Source organism: Spea bombifrons, chromosome 7, assembly GCF_027358695.1.
Source record: "Spea bombifrons isolate aSpeBom1 chromosome 7, aSpeBom1.2.pri, whole genome shotgun sequence".
NCBI lineage: Eukaryota > Metazoa > Chordata > Amphibia > Anura > Pelobatidae > Spea > Spea bombifrons.
The window spans coordinates 1,077,398-1,098,624 of record NC_071093.1 but is presented as its reverse complement, the minus strand read 5'-3'; the positions used below and the strand labels follow the sequence as shown (position 1 = coordinate 1,098,624).

At 45.0% G+C, this 21,227-nt stretch overlaps 1 protein-coding gene across 1 annotated transcript; it reads right to left on the bottom strand.

Annotated features, from left to right (window-relative positions):
* Nucleotides 1–1,399: 1,399 nt before the first annotated feature.
* Nucleotides 1,400–19,464, bottom strand: TFCP2L1 (transcription factor CP2 like 1). The gene is made up of 17 exons (XM_053471254.1): nt 19,041–19,464; nt 18,833–18,965; nt 12,983–13,134; nt 7,591–7,667; nt 7,148–7,253; nt 6,744–6,850; nt 6,206–6,358; nt 5,913–6,023; nt 5,627–5,715; nt 4,829–4,883; nt 4,191–4,244; nt 3,901–3,994; nt 3,468–3,558; nt 3,250–3,350; nt 2,409–2,551; nt 1,681–1,732; nt 1,400–1,525 (listed from the first exon to the last, which is right to left on the bottom strand). Exons 2-17 carry the CDS (start codon nt 18,892–18,894, stop codon nt 1,488–1,490), a joined length of 1,485 nt encoding a protein of 494 aa, XP_053327229.1. The 5' UTR covers nt 18,895–18,965; nt 19,041–19,464; the 3' UTR covers nt 1,400–1,487.
* Between the last annotated feature and the right edge of the window lie 1,763 nt (nt 19,465–21,227).

Genomic DNA, 21,227 nt, shown 5'->3' with positions numbered 1-21,227 from the left:
TTAAAATATTAGTGGAACCGCAGCTCGAGCTACATTATCCGGCAGCGAATGGCCGCGTCCGGCCCCCGGCCCGCGTCCTGCGCATGTTTTCATTCTTAATCCCTTCTGATTATTATTTCAAATAATAAGAGAGAAAAAAAAGTTTAGAAATAGAAAAAAAAATAACAAGATTGCTAAAGCGGAGGATTCTGTATTATTTATAATCAGACGGCCCTGAGAACAGCTTCAGTGCCAGCAGCGCAATCTACCCCGGCTTAACCCTTCAAGGGCCAAGAGGCGCTAGAAAGCAACGAGAAAACCGCGAGAAGCACGCGAGTCGCTGGAACGTTTTACGCTTTTACCAGCGACTATTATTATTATTTATTGGTTTTTATAGCGCCATCGAACTCCGTAGCGCTGAACAATGGACTACCGCTCGTTACCACTATGTCGCTGCTTCCAAAACGATTTGAACGTTTTTAACGGTAATCCTGTTAATATATATTAATATACAGCTTTTCTTTATGCGCGGGAGCCCCTTTAACAGAGAGGACGGATCCCATTCCCAAAAAGCAGGAAACGTCATATTATTTATTGGTTTCTATAGCGCCATCATACTCCGCAGAGATGTACAATGGTTAACCCCGGAAAGACTGAAACCAGCAGAGTTTGGCAGTGGCGGGCGTACAGATTACGCCACGGTTACCGAAGGAACGTATTTTAACTTTTTGAGACATTCTCTACCCCAAAAAAACATCTTTGGTAAAAAAACAAAAAACCAAAAGGCACAAAGCCCCCATCGTAAGCGATATGATGCGTGTTCCACAGAATATCTGCCCCCAAATCTGCCTCCTAATGCCCTCCGCATCCTAAAAATAAACGTCAACTTACAGAGATCGAAAGGACCTTAAGTGAAGTGCATTGGCACAAAAATAAAATTTAACTGTTTCATTCACGGCCAAAATGTTGACATTCTTATTGGGTTCCCTGAAAGAAGGCAATAGGAGAAAGTCTAGTCTGCTGGGAGGCCGATCGTTGCATAGCTACCTCTAAAAATAAAATTCATGGGAGAAACCATAGTACATTAAATGGAACAAAAACGATCCCAACATCACGGGGCGCTTCGCCTCTATAAACACACAAATTCTAAAGAAATCTACTCGAAAAGGGGCCTTTTTGATTTTAGTGCAGAAAATGTGTAATTATTCAAGATGTGACCATTTCATGCAGTTTCCAATCAGTTACAAAATGCAACAAGTGGAATAAGCAGCTATACAAAAAATGGGGTATTTACACAGAGCAGCAGGGGTTAAAAAAAAACAAAAAAAAAACAGGGGGCTCATCGTTGTCCCTCGTTGGATAAGCAGAAGACGGAACGAAATTCTCGGCCGGAACCGCGATATTCAAACGTTTTTTACAATTTGTTCACAGCCCCTTTAATACTAAGTTTAGTCGCGGGGAGGCAGGTGGTGGTCCGCCGCTGCACAAAGTCCAGGGAGGGGGGGTCTTCATTTTAGGATGATGTGGTATCCGCTATTACCTTCAGCTGCAAAACATACAGGAAAAAAAGTTACATTTAATTCATTTAATATCTAACTTTGAAGAACTGAATAATAAATAAATCCATTTCATTAAAATATTAAAACGGGCTCCTAACGAGAGATAAAATGACTGAAATTATTAAGGGGGGGGGATATTTACCTTTAAGAGTGTTTATTATAAAACAGGATTCATCCTGAAAATTCTGAACCATCTGAAAAGAGAACAGAAGAGCTCAGCGGACAAAAACGATTATTACAAATAAAAAAGTACATTTATAAAGCTGCAATTTCCAAAACGTCAGATTTTAGTAAATCCACCCCACCCTCAAAAAAAAAAAACAAAAAAAAAACCAATATAGATAGTTTTGTAATTTTTTTTTAGAATTCAGGCCGGAATTCTGCATAAATAACACAGAATAATCATCGACGTTGTTACTGCGTTACGGCTTCCAAACTGCGGACGAAACTCATTTTAATGGCTAACTGGGCTTTTAAAGCAGCTCCCAGGTGACCTTCAGTAACAGCTCAAGGTGAAGGAATAAATCCCAGATGGAGTGCGGCCATAATAATCCCGTAAAGAGGTATTTATCTGAAAAATTCTAATTAGGAAAAAATGCAGAGCGTTTAGGAATTAATTTCCCCGTTAATCATTCCTGGGCTTTTATTACAAGGGGGTAAAATAAAAAGGGGTTTCCTTGGCATGAACCGCATACGCTGCGCAGGGGGAAGTCATTTCTTGCCGCACCTTTCACTTCCTGTCGAGTGACAGAAACAGCCTCTAAGACCAAATCAAATTAACCCCTTTTCCACCAAACACGGAAACGATGGGGGATTAATATATTCCAAACACAACTCTTCACACAATGGGTTAATGGTGGCGGTACGCACCTCAGTGCTCACCACCACGTGGATCCCAGTCGGTCCTTGTCTATAAACCTGATTGATCTGCTGGGGCGAGATGGAGTACAGGTTCGCGATCTTCTCCATCAGCTCCAGAGCCGTCAGCTCCTCCAGATATATGGCGTGGTAAACTGCAACAGAAAGCGGGGTCCCATAAATCCCCCCATACCGTGCCACACTGTTCCCGGGCTTAGAACCCTCCGCATCGGGGAGAATTTTATATTTTAGCATAAAATACAAATTAAAAAAAATTCAAAGCGATCAGATCGACTCGCAGGATCTCGGCAAGCTCCTGTCCAGTCCTAAAACCAATGGCTGGCAGTAATGAGAGTTGCAATCCCAGCGCGCAACCATAAATAAAATATAATCGCATGAGGGATGCACTATACAACTATTTATCCTAAATACGTTCATGGAGGGTAAGGAGGGCGCTGGCACCGCTTCAGTGTAATATTATAAGCGAACGGGCCACTTTATGTTGCTCTTCCTGCTATTGGTTGAGCATGATGGGAGTTGCAGGACATATAGGGAAGCGTGCCAAAGGTTCTTTCTACCAGCCACAGAATGGTACATGAAGTACAGGAAGGGCCAGCACTGAAAACACTTTCAGCTCCCAACAGAGAGCAGATAACAGAACAGCTGCCGGCTCTCCGAACCCCCAGCGGACGCCACTCAGCAAAAACCCGTTTGGCAGGAAAGACGGATCCTAAAAAGGACATGCGCAGAATCTCTCAGGTGAAACATTAAGACGAACCGGCCTGACACTTCCCAGCAGAGGACGGCACGCGACCGGAGCGCTCAGAGGGGGCTCTGCGGCAAAAGCACCTACCGCACATGGCGTTATCGCCAGCGTCCCGTTTGTGTTGGAGGTGAGATCTGTTCTGATCCGGTTCCTGACACACGTACACGGTGAGCCGGGGTCTGACGTTCCTGCGGGGGCAAAATCAACAGAGCTTACAAAACCATCGGGGTCGGCACAATGTATACGAAACGGATGGGGGGGCAACGCCGCGAGCGAGGGACCAGCAGACAACGGGCTATACGGACCTTCCCTTCACTGCATTAAAGAGCCGGATGCCGTCCGCGGGGCCGCACACCTGGACAAAATCCTCTCTGGACATCTTTAATAAATCAGCACCTACAAAAAACACAGCAGTCTCAATATCTACCCACTGCGGGGGCAAAACAGGAACAGAAAAGGTCACCCCGGGGGGCAATTAGATCGACTGGATCCTCAGCCCCTTTTTTAACAATAAATGTCATGTAAATGTACTCAGCACCTCCACAAGCAGAGCAAGGGTTAAATAACCGCTTCACTCATTACAATGGAATTAGGGGCTCCATGCGCACCCAGAGTTACTTTTTTATCGAAACTGACTTGGGGGGCAACAAACAAAAATAGATAATAACCGGTAAAAGTTATTGGGGGTAATTTAATGAGCAGCGACCTGCCTCGTAAATCGCGATTTTTAGGTTTTACCTGAGAAACTTGAAAAGAGCCGGCAATACTGCGGGAAGCGATTGCGTTGCAGCCACTGCTGAACATCCAGGATAGACGCCGAGGGAACGAGATACTGAGGGGGGGGGGCAAAAATAAAACCAACAAAAGGGATTATTGTTCAGAAAAAAAAAATGTTGATAAAGAAAAAAAGATACATATAAACTAAATGCGATTTTTTACTTTTTTGAACAAAAAAAACTACAAAGTTTGCAGGTATTATAAAGAATTGAATTAAATGCCAAAACATCGATAATTTCCCAAATAATCACCTTTCTTTTATCATCTTGATTCCAAACTTCATTCTGAAATCCAGCAGCAACTTTCTGTTTTAAAACACAAAAGTACAAAAAAAGTGTTAATACCCCCAGGACGCGCATGTTCCACCCCAGAGGCGAAGAACTTGTCAGGAGGGGCATTTTACAGCCTAAAACAAGTTCATCAATTTTCTTAAAAAAAAAAAAACAAAACAAAAAGACAGATGTTTTCATTAATTCCTAGCAAATTTTCTGTAATAAAGTTGTTCGGCTCAAACACCCCCCCTCCCCCGGCTTCACATTCCTCCGAAACGAGATGAAAAAGATTTCAGTGCGAAAACTGGTTGCTCCGCATTCGCATAAAACAAGGATATTTAAAGGGATGACGTGGAGAGATCTACAGCTCACGTATACACAGACTGGGGTCTACACGCGGCTGTCCAACTCCAGCCCTCGGGGGCCAGAAAGGAAACCTTGTTTAATTAGGGAGTCTGGGATTATAGACACAGGGGGGCGGAATTGGACATACTGTAGGAACCAAAGGCCCGCCAGGAAAATAAATCAATAAAAATCAGCAGTGTTTTTAATGTAAATATATATATATATATATTATATAGATCACATGCCACTTTGACATGAAATTGCAAACTCACATCATTCCTTGGAGGCGGGGGCTCCACCGGCGGCGGCAGCGGCGGCGAACAGTTCCTAAAACCAAAACCAGTAGAGGGACTAATTAAAAATGAAAGCACTCGTTGAGACGTTTACACAGAACCAGGCGTATATCCCTGGGGTATAGAATAGGCAGCTGTCCTTGGAAGGCAGTGCTGGACTGCACACGGGGTTAAATCAACCTGCCCCCCCCCCTTGTACTTTAAATGCTGACCCAGTTCAGTTCGGTTCTAGAAGCGCTAACCCGATGTAATTAGACATTAAAGGTCTGTAACCGTGCGTCGGGGCTTTAAATCAGAGCACTAGCGACATAATTACGACAAACTATTACCCGCAAGGCAAAACGTCACATTAGAAACATTCCATTGGATGATATATTTGCTTAAAAGACATCACTTTGCAGGAGAAAGTTTTGTTTTTGTTCTACACAAAAGGATGACGGATTCCCTGCCTGCCTCATCTCATTTGGACGGACCCCATTATAAATGGAACAGCCTCCCAGCAGAAGTGGTAGATGGTAATACAGTGAGGGGATTAAACATGCATGGGATAGACATACGGCTCCTGAATCTAAGACGAGACCAACGACTGATTAAGGTTTGAGTCGTTACAGCGGGAGAAACGGGCGACTAGACGGTTTGTCAAATTCTAAGAACGTGATAAAAACGTTTTGATTTTTTTTGAATGTTGGAAGGTTTCAGGACACCAAAGAATTAACGGTTTTGTGGGCAGGTTCACCCCCGGGGTCGGCCATTTTGCTCGGTGGCACCAAAACATACCCATCTATGATGCTGAAACTGGTTGGGGAGCCGCTGTAACTCGAGGAGGAGTTATTTGGTGGATACGGCAAGTCTGGCCAAGGAGAGCACTGCACAAAAAGAAGCAGAAAGGGGATTCTGATCATCGGGGCAAAGACAGAGGAGTTCCGGGTAATCACATGAAACGCACAGGCTGAAACAGACCGGCCCCCCTGGACGGCACTGCATGTTCTGATACGGTATATCACCCCGTAACGCAAACCGATCGATCCGGCGCTCGCCGGAACATCACGGATGCCGATCTCACCTCGGTCAGGATGGTGGTGTCGTACGACGGCTGGTATTTCTCCTTTTCCAGGGCAGTTCTCTTCTCCATCTTCTCTCGGTCCGTCTTCTGTTTTCTGTCGGCTCCCTTGGGCTGAGAGCAAATTAATAAAAAAATGCAGTCAGTGGCTGCCCGATCAGAACGATTCTGCCCATCACCGGGGCAAAAAGCAGCCATGAGACAGGCGCTTCCCACGGGGCAACATATGTATCAACCGGGCCGCTAACACCGTTCTAGAGGATGGACAGGAGAGGCCAGAACAGCTCCTGATGTACCTTAAATACTTTGATCTGGCAGCTGGCGGAGTGAAGATGTTCCGTGTACTCTCCACTTTCGTTCTGCTTGAAGGTGTCGATCTGAACCCGGAAGGGGACTCCCTTCTCACCTCCATGTTTTCTGGGAGTGAACTCGGTGCTGATGCAATGAACCTTGTAAGATATACACAGCGTTACGCACCCCGTAGGGCTACAACATCCACAAACCCAGCACTAAATACACAAATAATGCGGAGGATCCAACAGACACGAGACGCAGCCATCCGAGAAGCTCCGGAGAATACTTGGTAAGAAAAGAAACGGTTATGGAATCCTGACTGGGCCGCTTCCCGGAGACCTCGTGGACCAGGGATATCAAAGCACAGTCCGTGAGCTCCACGAACACCCCGATTTAAGGGACGCCGTTTAGCTCCGTCAGACACATAGAACCTTCAGAAGGGTTCGGCTACCCCCGGTATCACCGACACATCACCTTAACGATATACCGTATCAGGTCGGCAGAAAGATTTATGTAAAGGAGTTAAAGTGCTGCTGGTACCTGGATAAAGGCCGACGTTCGCTTCAACGGGTCCCACAGGAATTCCACCGTGTTCAGCTGAGTGGGGCTGGATTTGTGATCCAATATCCCAACGGACAGCGGGATATCTGTAGGGCGAAAACCCCAAAAGTGTTAAAAGAAGTACAATAAAGAGAGAAAATGCTAGCAGCCCCCCCCACAGTGAGCCTATGATGTCACATGACGCCCCCAGATGCCATTACATGCCCAAGCCGGACGTAACCCCGAGTCAAAACAGGAGGAATCTGAGACCCGGGTGGGAAGGGGAGAAGAACACATATAACACGTATGTTCACTAAGTAGAGATTCATAACTCTCACAATCCTCAGCCAGAGGTCGTAAACACTAGCGTGCGATACCAGTTTCACGTTGTGTATTTTACTGACCGAGATCAAGGATGCGGTCGCCGGGTCGGCTCCAGCGCCAGCCTTCCAGCTGCTGATGTTCCGTGTACTGCAGGCGCCGGTCATGGAAAACGACTCGGATTATGCTCTGAATCAAGACGGGAAATTAACATTAAGAAAAAGGAATAGGAAAACTGTATCTAATAAAAATGTTACCCTTGCTGTGGATCACCCCTTTATTTGACATTATCAGCCCAAAAGCATGATAGGTGGGTAAATACAACGTATCATTACGGGTGTCCCCCCCCCCCGAAGATACGAGCTGCGAGCCAGAGACGTTAAAGGGCAAAATTCTTCAAGTATCTACAAAGTAACGCAACGTATAGTGTGCTGGCCGTGTTATCATCATCATGCGCACGCACACACAAAACACCCCCCCCGATACCCCCCCACCGCGTTACCACCGCTCTGCCGCGCTGAAATACCTTGACATATTTCGTATTGAGCTCTTGAAACTCTCCCAACTTTCTGTTGTCGAGGAGGCGGATTTCGTAAGATTGTCCTGAAACAAAACGAGCCACACAATGGGGTTCAGAGAATGACGTGGATTCCGGATCTGCCGACATGCGGAGCGGCTTCTACCCAACCAAGAAAGTGAAGTTGGGGCAGAGCGGCTAAGCAAGCGCCCCATAAAGTCCCGGGTGCAGGTGGTCTATCCCCTCCCAGTGCCCACCCAAAGTTATGTAAGAGGAGCGCTTTTGGGGGGGGGTAGTGTTTTCTGCAGTGAGATACGGCTACGGCCCAAGCGCCCACTATAGCTACAAGCCCCCCCCCCAATTTTGCTGCAGCGTGATATTTGGGGGCAGCCGGGGGGCGAGGAGGGCTCCATAGAGATTGGAGTTGTTGGCCCAGAACCGCTCAAAAGCACCAAAATCGTCGTGCGAATCCAAAGGAAGGCTTTTAATGAATTGTTTCGCTTTACAAAAACCAAACAATAATAATAATAATTTAATAGAAGTGGGAGGTTTTCTGAAATATAAAACAAATGAACTTTCAGGTTTCAAAAAAATATATAAATAATAAATAAAAAAATAAAAATACAACTTTGGTTTTTATTGGGGAGAGTTTTATGTTGGAGGAGTTTTTTTGGGGGGGCGTCTGTGTTTGGGGTGATTGACGGTGAGAATTTGTATTACTCAGAAAAGACCGGATTAAACCTCTCTGGGGTAATTACGGGCAATTAAAGCTCTTTATCAAAGCAAAAGTTTGGCAAAGAAACAAGCGGTTAAACCATCCAAACCACAAGCCTCCGCGAACGGGAATAATGGGAAGAGATCCAGAATATCAATCATTCTCAACGCACGCGATCCAAGGAATACTCAACACGCTCAGCCGGCCGGGAATCCCTGCCGGGGAGACGTGAACCCACGGCCGCTTCGTCTGGAGGTGTCACCCCGATTTTGTTTCCAGTAGCAAACACAGCCGGGGGCTGAAAATGTTCCAGCTACGAGGCTATTCCTCCCAAAACTACTGCCTATAAAACGCAGCACTCGGTAATTAATGGCGCAACGTGCAATTAACGGCAGGTTTCCACATCAGCAGCTCGGTGCCAAACGACGCGGGCGAACGCTCCTACCCCCAGCCGGCCATGAGCGTTAAACGCCAGCATCTCTCCCCTGGTGGAGGTGAAAGGGGGGTGTTGGGTGTATTTGGCAAACCTTATTGCCAATGTTTGGGTTTGGAAGACGCCTCAAACCAGTAGATTGACGATTCCACCGTTTTTTGCTGAGTGCAGGAATCCGGCCGTCCTCGCCTTACAGGCAAAAGCCGTTTTTTGGGATTCATTTGGTTTGGCTGACGCAACAGGACAGCTCGGATCCTCCGTTCCAACAGAATATTGCGCAATTATCTCATTTTTATTCATTTACCCGGAAGTGAAGACTCAGATTTTCCAGTTTTTCGTGTAGCCGCGCAGGAGCAAAATCTCCAAACACCCGGGGGCGAGATTCCCCTACCCGATCTTACCGATATCGCAAAGGGAGTTCTACGTTTCTTCCAAAAAATGGTAAATAAACCAGAATTAATAGCTTTTCAATTACAACTTATTTTTTATTTAATTTTTCTGCACACTTAATGCAGAATCGGCGGTTTAAATGCCGTTATCAGGCAATTTCACTATAATAATTAATTTACTTAAATTCGGTGATTCAGCTCCGTTTCACAATCAAAATTCATTTCTAACGGGGGGGGGATTGGATCTGAAAATATTCTGTTTTCTCCGTTTTTCCACGCGTATTCCTGTGTATTAATCTATAACGCAGAACCGTCATAAAAGTGTTTGATTCGGTTTCTATCTGTAAATTATTATAAAACAACAGAAATAATTCATGGTCTGGTCCTCGGCTGTCCAACGGAGTCCCTCATGATCGGTTTAGACTTTTCCTCGGCTAATTTGTGTGGTTGGCAGAGGGTGATGAGAGTTGCAGTTTGGCTACAACTGGGAGTACGGGTTCAAACCGGTCAAATATTTTAACAACCGGCCAATAAGATATCTGCATCTTAGGAGTCAGTAATATAAAGAGCCGCAGTTGGACAGCCATACAATATATATATATATATATATGATATATACGTAAGCCGCGGTTTTGTGGACGCTCTGCATCGTAATACAATCTCTAGGATTCCGAGACATTTTATAGAATTCTTTCATGCGCCAAAATACGGAAAAAAAATAAAAAAAAGGAAGTGGAAGAAAAAGTGAAATAGATACCTGTCACCTCCAATTGCAGCGCATCAGGAAACTCCTCTACCCAACCCCCTACAAAAGAGAGCGGGGTGTGGGTTTCTGAGCGGGGGGATTAGCATCACCCAAGGTGGACCAAGAACAAGCATTTTCTCCACAGGGAAACAGGTGAAAAAAACAGTTGGGAACTGGGAAAACAAAACACTCCCTCAGATTGAAAATAGTAACTACACGAAAAAAAATCATACTAATCGGCGAGAACGGAGGGAGGCGCGGACCTGCAGAGAGAGAGGCGGTTACACATCAGATGTTCCCTGATCTCACTGCGACTCTGGAGGAAGGAACTGACTCAGGGGTGAGAAGCTCCGCCCACGAGGAGCTTCAATCCAGATTTCCCCTAATTATCCAGGGCGTAAATCCCCCACACCCTTAATCCAGTCTATAATGCATCAAGATGAAACATGAAAGCTAGAAAGGCCACATGTGATCTATAACTGGGGTCACCGCCCCCCCATGATATATTCTGCTTTGAAGGACCAGAGACACCTCTTATCATAAAGAGCCACCAAATTCTAAAAAGCAGACATTTAGGCAAAAATTAACAAAAATTTTTGCTTCACATCACTTGCTAGTGTTTAACCCATTCTTTCCCACACACAAAATATAGGAACGTGTATAACATGAGATAATTTGCAGGCTTATCCAGGACTGGAAATTGTGAACAATTTAAAGCCTGTTGCCAATTTTCATCCTGACGCATTAATTCTTCCTCCGGGGAGCAGTTTACGGATTTACAGAATTTTATTGGTTGGACGCTGATATGTCTGCGGTGCAGCTCTGTGTGGGGAAGAGCGTTCCTCCTGGGCGGAGTCAGCCGCGAGAAAACTCTTCCCTATACAGACCCAACACAGCGCGATCGCTGCACTCAGACCGCGTAAACACAATTATTTTACACCATTTACCGATCCCGACGCCAGGTCAATATCTGGAGCAATGGTGACCAGGGCACCAGAAGTACAGGCGTTCCATCAGCCAATCAATGTCAGTACTTGTAGAAGTATAAAAATGAGGCTCTGAAAAAGGGGATCAGGGGGCATCGGGGGTCTCTTTCTTTCCTCAGAAGGGGCTGTTGGAGAATTTTATTCTGATTAATGGATAAATGGACAGCAGAAAGTTACAGGTTCCACCTCCAGAGAAAAAAAAAGACTAAGCTTTTGTGGCGCTACTAAATATGTTGGAGCTTTAGAAATCACAAATTGGCCTCCCTTTGTCTTACGCGAAATGTTCCTTTTCTGGGAGCTTTCAAACCAGATTTCGTACAGTAACTGATTTTAAATTATTTCTGCAGCAAGGTTGAATTAGAAGAGAAAGCTGGGATCCGGAGAGGTTAAAACAGAGCAAGAAGCAGTGTTAGCGCCCAACATGCGCTGCAGCAATTAGACGTGGCCGGGCCAACATTAACGAAGCCGCGGCCGCAAGAGGGACAGAGCAACACAAAAAAAAAATCATTCCCAGAAACACCATTCCTAAAAAAAAAATAAACTTCTGAGTCCTCAGGAACCTGCATGCTCAACCCCCACTGGCACTGAAAGCGTTAAAAGACATGAATTTTAGCAGAGCCCAGAGAAACAGGTTTGGGAGGAATTGTTGCTTTAAATGGACCGTGATGTAAAAGTATCACTAAATACCATCAGTGTTTACAAACTGTTCTCCTTCCATTATTTGCTGAACGAGCGTATTTGGCACCAGCGATGGCTCAAGAGGACCAGCAAAAAAAAAAAAGCTCAAACCTGTTGGCGAAGAAGACCCCAGACCCACGGACCCCAAATCGGGCGGCATCTCCTTGCTAGAGCAGGTTCGATGCCGGGAGGACAAAGGGTGTCAAACATCTAGCCTTCCAGCTCAGGTGGAGAATACAAACCCTATTATGCACAGCCAAAGGGGCATTTGGTGGGGGGGGCCGTGTTAGATTACTGCATCTGATTAATCCTACTTTCACCTACATGAGCAGAAATGTTCCCCCCGGCCACCCCCGCTAACCTTCAGATAGTATTCATATTCAACATTTTTGCAAATTATTTGTTTTTTTTTAAGCTTTTTTGAGTTGTGGAGGGCAACTAGAGCCCCTGTTTACCGACGCACCATCAGCAATCAAACGGGTAAAAAAGTTATTTAAACACAAAGGAAAGAAAGATAAAAAAAATAAACAAACTTTGTTTCACTCGGAATCCAGAAATAAGATTTAAACAGTTCTGTACTTTTTTTTATACCGGTATATTTATTTTTTGACTGTAAGCTCCATTATATTTAGGGAACTGAAAATAGATTGCCAGTTCTTTGGAACAAGCTGTGCGCAGGACGGACTATCAGTCATCTATTCCCACCAGCAAAAGGTCAAGAATGTGCTTTGGGAAGACTGGGGGGGTGACAGGAATTTTTCCACGCAGCCAAAAAAAAAAACAAGGTTGAACCAGGTTCTTGCATCAGAAACGTTCATACAAATTTCACTGAAATGCACAAATCTAAAAAAATTTGCAGGCCTTAGAATAATTCCCGATAAAAGCCTTAGCGCAGCGTAATGGGGCAACACAGAGTAACAAAGCTGCCCTTTGAGAAAAAAATAAGAAAATAATTCAAATAAATAACACGTTCCGCGGGGACTGCCTCTCAGATTACAAGACACTTTGGCAGTATGAGATAGGGACATATTAAACAGATTATATATATTTTTTGCACATTGGAAATAACTGGCAGGGTGATAAATCACGTGCTGAACACATCTGCCGCGCAGACGCTTCCCATCTGCAACGAGGGAATTCTATTTCCCCGACGCTTCGCAAGAAGACGAATTCCCCAACTGCAAAGGGAAACGCGTTTCACAAAAACGTGCGCTCGTTACGTTACAAAGTTACAAAATGTACGTCTCAGGAACCCGGATTCTGCAATTAAAGAGACGGGACAGGCGCAGATAACGCGAGAGATAATAAAACCCAGGATAACACGAATGAGCCGTTGCACAGCGCTGCGGAATATGAAGGCGCTATATACAAAACAATAAATAATATTAATAATAACAGGCGTTACAGGTGATCACGCGTGTCCCGTGCGTTTGGAAAGCAGGAGCTCACGCTTACCTTGGTTGAGATACGTCAGGGTCTCCTCGTGCAGTTTGACAGCCGGGGACGTAGCTGCGCACAACACGTACTGGAACGGGGGCAGCTTGGCATCGGCCTCGGGGTTAATCTGACTCTCCTCCTGCTTGAATAACGGCAACGCGAGGACGTCTCTGAAACAAAAAACAAAACGGAGACGACACTTTAATTACATGAAGTCAATAAAAAAAAAAGTAATGTTTAACCATCTGAATGCAATAACGCTTTTAATAAATATCTTTGCAATAAAGTAATTGTGTTTCCAGGAAGTGGAGCGGAATATTCATTTTAATTTAAGGTTACATGAGAGAGGCTTACGAAATGTTTACTTTACAAGAATACAATGTATCGAGAAGTTTCCCGACACATAAAGAGTTATTTTGCCGACAACAAAATAAAACAAAAACACAAAACAATAACTCTGAAAATGTACGAAGCGCTGCGTGTAAAGTGACCCGGAACGCTCCGTCACCAGCGGGGTCTCTGGTTTACGATTAACCAAAGATTCAAGGATAATTATACTTTATCAGCTGCCGGGGGTCTTATCAGCGGTACCTCTGCTGGCCAGCTGTGGGGTAGAACTCAAGTATTTAGAGAGGGAAGGAATTTTTTTTATTTTAAAAAAAAACCTCGGGGCGAGGGCAAGTCAAGGTCAAATCAATCATATTGCTGGAAGTAAGAGTAAGGGGGCAAAAGAGAGAATGGAGTGGGGTGGGGGGGCAGAAACTGCTCACAAGCCACCTGGCAGTGCGTGGGTTAAAATACTTTGCATACCCCACACTAACAGCCCCAACTCTCAGGGGGGTAATTCAAGCCTCTAAAATAATATTCCGTCCATTGCAGCTCCCAGCGAGTCGCGGACGGTTTGTATTATACAGATTGATGGCGTCCACCCCGGAGTAAATTCAACGCATTTAACAAAACGCGACATCTCCGATCAGGACGGATCCGGTTTGAACAAGAATCACTGGGTGGAATTAAGATTACCCAACGCGCCTGGAAAACGCATTCCGTGACCCAAAATCAGGGAACGGCCCGGCCAACAACCGATACGGAATCCGGAAAACCAGCCAAATATCTGTTCTTTTTTAATAATAGTGATATTTCCTTTTTGTTCCCTAAAATATATCGTATTGTTATTATTTAATTGTTTTATATAGCGCCATCATATTCCGCAGCGCCGATCATCATACAGAAAAAAAATAGGATACCTTTGTTGGCTAACGGAATGATATGCGATTGCAAGCTCTTGAGACCACTTAGGGCTCTTCTTCAGGAATATAGTCTGGATACCTTGCAACAGAATGCAATTCAGTTACCCCGTAAAAGTATCATCTTTATCAAATTTCCTCACTTTTGTCTACGGCTAACGCTCTATACGCTGGCCGGCTTTGATATTATTTATTGATTTATATAGCGCCATCATATTCCGCAGCGCTGTACACCTGAAGCTTGCTGGGTTTGTTCTGTGAATAATACATGGACAGGTAACCTGAAGGTGACCCCCAGACACCGAGGGCTGGGAAGAGAAGAATTAGAGCGATTTCTGCTCTTTCAAACCTCAAAACGATCCTCGTCCTCCAGACACTGAAGAGCGAAAGCCGAGCGCTCGCTAACGAGCCGGGTGCCACTAACTTCACGCACACTCGGGCCGTACCACGGGTCCCAACGCGGCGTCAGAAGGCGAGCGACGGACCCCAAATATAATCAGTAAAACACTTAACGGGAAAAGAGTATCCAATAATAACGAGGAAACTCTCTCCCCGGGGGGCGCAGCGACCCAAAGAACGAGACATTCAGCTGAATGAAATAAAAAGTTATTAAATGCGACGCCGGCAGCAGAAAGCAGCAAATCGGCGCAATAAACGCACTTTATACGATACGGTTACCCCGCAGGCACCCGCCCTCCAGATGGTTATAAACCGGAGCAGGAATCAAGAGGGACGTCTTAATAAATAAATAAAGGTTACACCGAATCCACGCCAAAGAACAACCAGACAATTGTTTTTAAGGAGATTCGCCCATTTTTATCACATTTTAGTGTCCCGGACAAGGTTAAATCACTGCAAACAAAAACCGGTTCCCTCCGGGCTGCAGGGCAGGAGATGTGAAGCCAGGGGTTTAATCCCGGGACGCCGGGGGTCATGGGAGGTCACGCAGCGATTTGGATCAGTTCAGGACAGAGACATCGGCTGCGCGCAAAACTCTGGCAGCAACTCAGCCGCTGGAAGAGGGAGAAAAACGAAAATAGATCTGGCAGGAGAAGCAGCGAGCGGAGAGCGGCCGGTGTAACCGCAGCCAACCCCCCCCCGAAATAACCACAGCCCAACGCCCCCCCTGTATAACCGCAGCCCAACATCCCCCCCCGTACAACCACAGCCCAACACCCCCCCGTATAACCACAGCCCAACGCCCCCCCATATAACCACAGCTCAACGCCCCCCCGTATAACCACAGCCCAACGCCCCCCCCGTAAAACCACAGCCCAACGCCCCCCCCGTATAACCACAGCCCAACGCCCCCCCGTATAACCACAGCCCAACGCCCCCCCCGTATAACCACAGCCCAACGCCCCCCCCCGTATAACCACAGCCCAACGCCCCCCCCCAGGTAAAACCACCTACATTAGGAAGGACCCGAGTGCCCAATTCTCTGCTAAGTTGTGGACCTCTAAGCGCCAACACTTGGTGACGACCTCTGGTGTACCCGTCCAGAAAACATACAAAACACACAACTACACTCACACTCACCTACATGCACACACACTCACTTACACAAATATACTCACACTCACACGTATAATGTATAGAAATATACGGAGATCAGGCGGAGGGTGCAGGGCGTTTGTCTCTCCATTTTCTTACCATCGCTCTGCGCTGAGACGGACCCCGCGCCCCCCAGTCAGTCGGCAGCCTGCCCGCGAGCCGCACCGGAGGCCTTTGGAGTGCCTGTTACGGGACATGTGCCATAGGCGAGCCATCACTGGCATTGGTCAATCAGCAAGCCGGCTCCGTCCAAGCTATCATTAAATCAGAGAGCCAAGCCCTGTATAATGTATAGATAAATCAGTGACCGGCCCCTGTATAATGTATAGATAAATCAGTGACCGGCCCCTGTATAATGTATAGATAAATCAGTGACCGGCCCCTGTATAATGTATAGATAAATCAGTGACCGGCCCCTGTATAATGTATAGATAAATCAGATAACACATCCTCCCGGGTCACCGCAACTCCGCCAGCGAGACAATCGATTCCCTTATTATTATCATCGTTTATTTTTATGGCGCTAACAGTATCTGTAGAGCATCACACAGGCCAAACATTCAGCGGGTCGGACAGAACCAGAACCGAGCGACCAAGACGAGCCGATCCATCAGAGACAGGAACCGCCACGGGTTTAGTTTGTGTCAGAACCACATCTGTCCGCAGCTGCCTCCTGCTCCACCGAACAACTCCCATCACTCTACACCGAGCTGCTGCAACAACATCCCCAACCCCCCTCTCAACACCACAGCCATGGGACGACTACAACTCCCAGTACGCTCAGCCGGCCATATTCTGATGCCAAATAGACAAAAAAACTCAGTAAAGTATTTTAACCCCCCCTCATAATATATACGTAATACCCCCCTCATAATATACACATAATACCCTCCCTCATAATATACACATAATACCCCCCCATAATATACACATAATACCCCCCCATAATATACACGTAATACCCTCCCTCATAATATACACGTAATACCCTCCCTCATAATATATACGTAATACCCCCCTCATAATATACACATAATACCCCCCCTCATAATATATACGTAATACCCCCCTCATAATATACACGTAATACCCTCCCTCATAATATACACATAATACCCCCCATAATATACACGTAATACCCTCCCTCAAAATATACACATTATACCCCTCCTCATAATATACACATAATACCCCCCATAATATACACGTAATACCCCCCTCATAATATACACATAATACCCCCTCATAATATACACGTAATACCCCCCTCATAATATACACGTTATACCCCCCTCATAACATACACATAATACCCCTCCTCATAATATACACGTAATACCCCTCCTCATAATATATACATAATACCCCCCATAATATACACGTAATACCCCCCTCATAATATACACATAATACCCCTCCTCATAATATACACGTAATAACCCCCCTCATAATATACACATAATACCCCCCTCATAATATACACATAATACCCCCTCATAATATACACGTAATACCCCCCTCATAATATACACGTTATACCCCCCTCATAACATACACATAATACCCCTCCTCATAATATACACGTAATAACCCCCCTCATAATATATACATAATACCCCCCATAATATACACGTAATACCCCCCTCATAATATACACATAATACCCCTCCTCATAATATACACGTAATACCCCTCCTCATAATATACACATAATACCCCCATAATATACACGTAATACCCTCCCTCATAATATACACGTAATACCCCCCTCATAATATACACGTAATACCCCCCATAATATACACGTAATACCCCTCCTCATAATATACACATAATACCCCCCATAATATACACGTAATACCCTCCCTCATAATATACACGTAATACCCCCCTCATAATATATACGTAATACCCCCCTCATAATATATATGTAATACCCCCCTCATAATATACACGTAATACCCCCCCTCATAATATACACATAATACCCCCCTCATAATATACACATAATACCCTCCCTCATAATATACACGTAATAACCCCCCTCATAATATATACGTAATACCCCCCTCATAATATATACGTAATACCCCCCTCATAATATATACGTAATACCCCCCCTCATAATATATACGTAATACCCCCCCTCATAATATACACGTAATACCCCCCTCATAATATACACATAATACCCCCCTCATAATAATATACACGTAATACCCCTCTCATAATATACACATAATACCCCTCCTCATAATATACACGTAATACCCCTCCTCATAATATACACATAATACCCCCATAATATACACATAATACCCCCATAATATACACGTAATACCCTCCCTCATAATATACACGTAATACCCCCCTCATAATATATACGTAATACCCCCCTCATAATATATATGTAATACCCCCCTCATAATATACACGTAATACCCCCCCTCATAATATACACATAATACCCCCCTCATAATATACACATAATACCCCCATAATATACACGTAATACCCTCCCTCATAATATACACGTAATAACCCCCCTCATAATATATACGTAATAACCCCCCTCATAATATATACGTAATACCCCCCTCATAATATATACGTAATACCCCCTCATAATATATACGTAATACCCCCCCTCATAATATATACGTAATACCCCCCTCATAATATATACGTAATACCCCCCCTCATAATATACACGTAATACCCCCCTCATAATATACACATAATACCCCCCCTCATAATAATATACACGTAATACCCCTCCTCATAATATACACATAATACCCCCCTCATAATAATATACACGTAATACCCTCCCTCATAATATACACGTAATACCCCTCTCATAATACCTCATTATGTACGTGAAATTACCCCCCACACACGCACTGGTTTTGCATTAAATACATACTTTTGTTAAAAAAAAAAAAAAAAAAAAAAAAAAAAACTTTTAAAATGATTTGTATTTGGTTTCCATCAATCTACCAAATAATTACCCCCTCACTGCACGCCCGGGTTCTACCCCCACCACCCCACCTGCCCAATGTCTTACCGCAGGAATCCGCCGCCCTGGTGCTGGTGGTAGTGTTCGGGCTGGCTGTGCCAGAAGAGCATTTTCAGCAAGAGCCGCCGGGTCAGCAAATCCAGACCTAGGGGCACCCTGCTCACCCCGGGCAGACCCCCAGCTAATAATACCCCTCACCCCGGGCAGACCCCCAGCCAATAATACCTCCCACCCCGGGAAGATCCTCTGCTCCCACTACCCTTTCCTATGTGCTGCCGGAGCTGCTAATATTCCTCCTCTGCCGCCGGTGCAGAGCCCGGTCTATCTGCCCCTGAACATACCCACCGGGTCACTTTATCTGCCCATCTCCCGCTGGGTTCTCCGCTTTATCTGCCCATGTCTGAAGAGCTGGTGCCGCCTGGAAGTGCCCCGGAATCTGCCTCTAATCCCCCTCTAACTCCCCCTGATGGGTTTCCTCGTCTGTTCTCGGATTACCCCTTTGCATGCCCCCTGCCCCCTGCCGAGCTGCCCCTGGGTCCGGAGTGCGGAGTCCGGTGTGTAGGTAGCGGTGCCCGGTTGCCGGTGCGGGGTCCGGTGTGCAGGTAGCGGTGCCCGGTTGCCGGTGCGGGGTCCGGTGTGCAGGTAGCGGCGCCCGGTTTCCGGTGCGGGGTCCGGTTCCAGAGCCCGAGCTCCCGGGGACTATTCTGCGCTCAGCCTCACGTTTGCAGTTTTATTTGGCAGCCGCCTTCTGCTCGCTGATTGGTCGGTTGCTGAACCTGCCCCACCCCCGGAGTCCCTGCCCTGCGGAGGGTGGGTGCTGGAGCCGGCGGCCGGGCGTGTCGGGTGCCGGGGTTTGGGGGTCCCTGTGTGTGTGTGTGGGGGGTGCATTTACCCCCCCGGGAGCGTTTATGTGGAATTGCCCCCCCCTTCTGAGGGTTCTTTCAGAATAACCCCAGATCCTGCCCCAGGGCAGTAGACTCAACGCATCTGACCCCCGATAAGCTGTTTCAGGGGCCGGTGGGACAGAAAGGGGCAGATAATTTACAGACACAAAATAAACCCCAAAAACTGCCATATAAACGGCCCCTCCGGACCCCCGCCGCGGAGTCGATACCATTTATAAAAACATATAAAGTTACGTAACTTTTGGGACATCTGAAGAAGAGACCGCTGAGGTTCTGGAAGTTCTATAACTTTACATCTCTCTCGATGGCATTGGAGACTCCGCTGGCTTCATCCGGAGAGACGTTCCCCGCGATGATTCCCGTTCTTCATTCACTTTTATGTTGGATCCGGAGAGTGTTCTGGAAAAACATCTGGAAGCCGCCGGCAAAACGGCCCCCGTCAGCCCGACTAGTCTGTAGAGACTCAAACCTTAATCAGTTGTTGGTCTCGTCTTAGATTCAGGAGCCGTATGTCTATCCCATGCATGTTTAATCCCCTCACTGTATTATCCTCTGCCACCTCTGCTGGGAGGCTGTTCCATTTAACCACCACCCATATATAAATGAATTTCAAGTAATCGCATAGAAATGTAAATTTGCCAGTGTAAAGAATGGAATTGCTGGGTCTTATTACCTGCAAGGACCAGGCGGGCAATAAAAGTCTCTCACTCTACAGTTTAAAGGGACGTCCCGAGGAAACGTGAATGTGTTTGGACCCCGATTGCCCGTCGGGTCCGTGTGTGTTATAAGACCCGGCCATTCCATTCTTTGCACGGAGCACCAAGATGAGGATTTTGGCAAAACTAGGATTAAAAAATGGTAGAAAAACTAAAAACATCACATTTCCCAAAAAGTAACATCCTCCCGTGCAGAACCTCCTGTGTCCGGTTTATCCATCGTACAGCGCTGCGGTATATGATGGCGCTAAACCAATAAATAGCGATTATTCTTATTAATATTATTGTTATTATTATTATTGTAATGATTATTTTATATTTTTATTGTTATTTTTCATGTATTATTTTTTATATTATTATTTTATTATTATTATTATTGTTATTATTTAATGTATTATTTTTTATATTATTATTATTATTTTATTATTATTATTATTTAATGTATTATTTTTTATATTATTATTATTATTTATTGTTATTATTATTGTTATTATTATTTTATTTATTTTATATTATTATTATTTAATGTATTATTTTTTATATTATTATTATTATTTTATTATTTTTATTGTTATTATTATTATTGTAATTATTATTATTATTTATTTTATATTATTATTGTTATTATTATTTAATGTATTATTTTTTTATATTATTATTATTATTATTATTATTGTGATTATTAATCAATCAAAATTAGAGCCGTACTTCTTCCCGTTTAAGGGTTAATCGGGTGATATAATATTTATCATTTCTTTGGTTGTTTTTTCCTGCATTTCCCCTCGATCTGTGGACGGAGCGTGACGGGAGCTCGATGGTTAA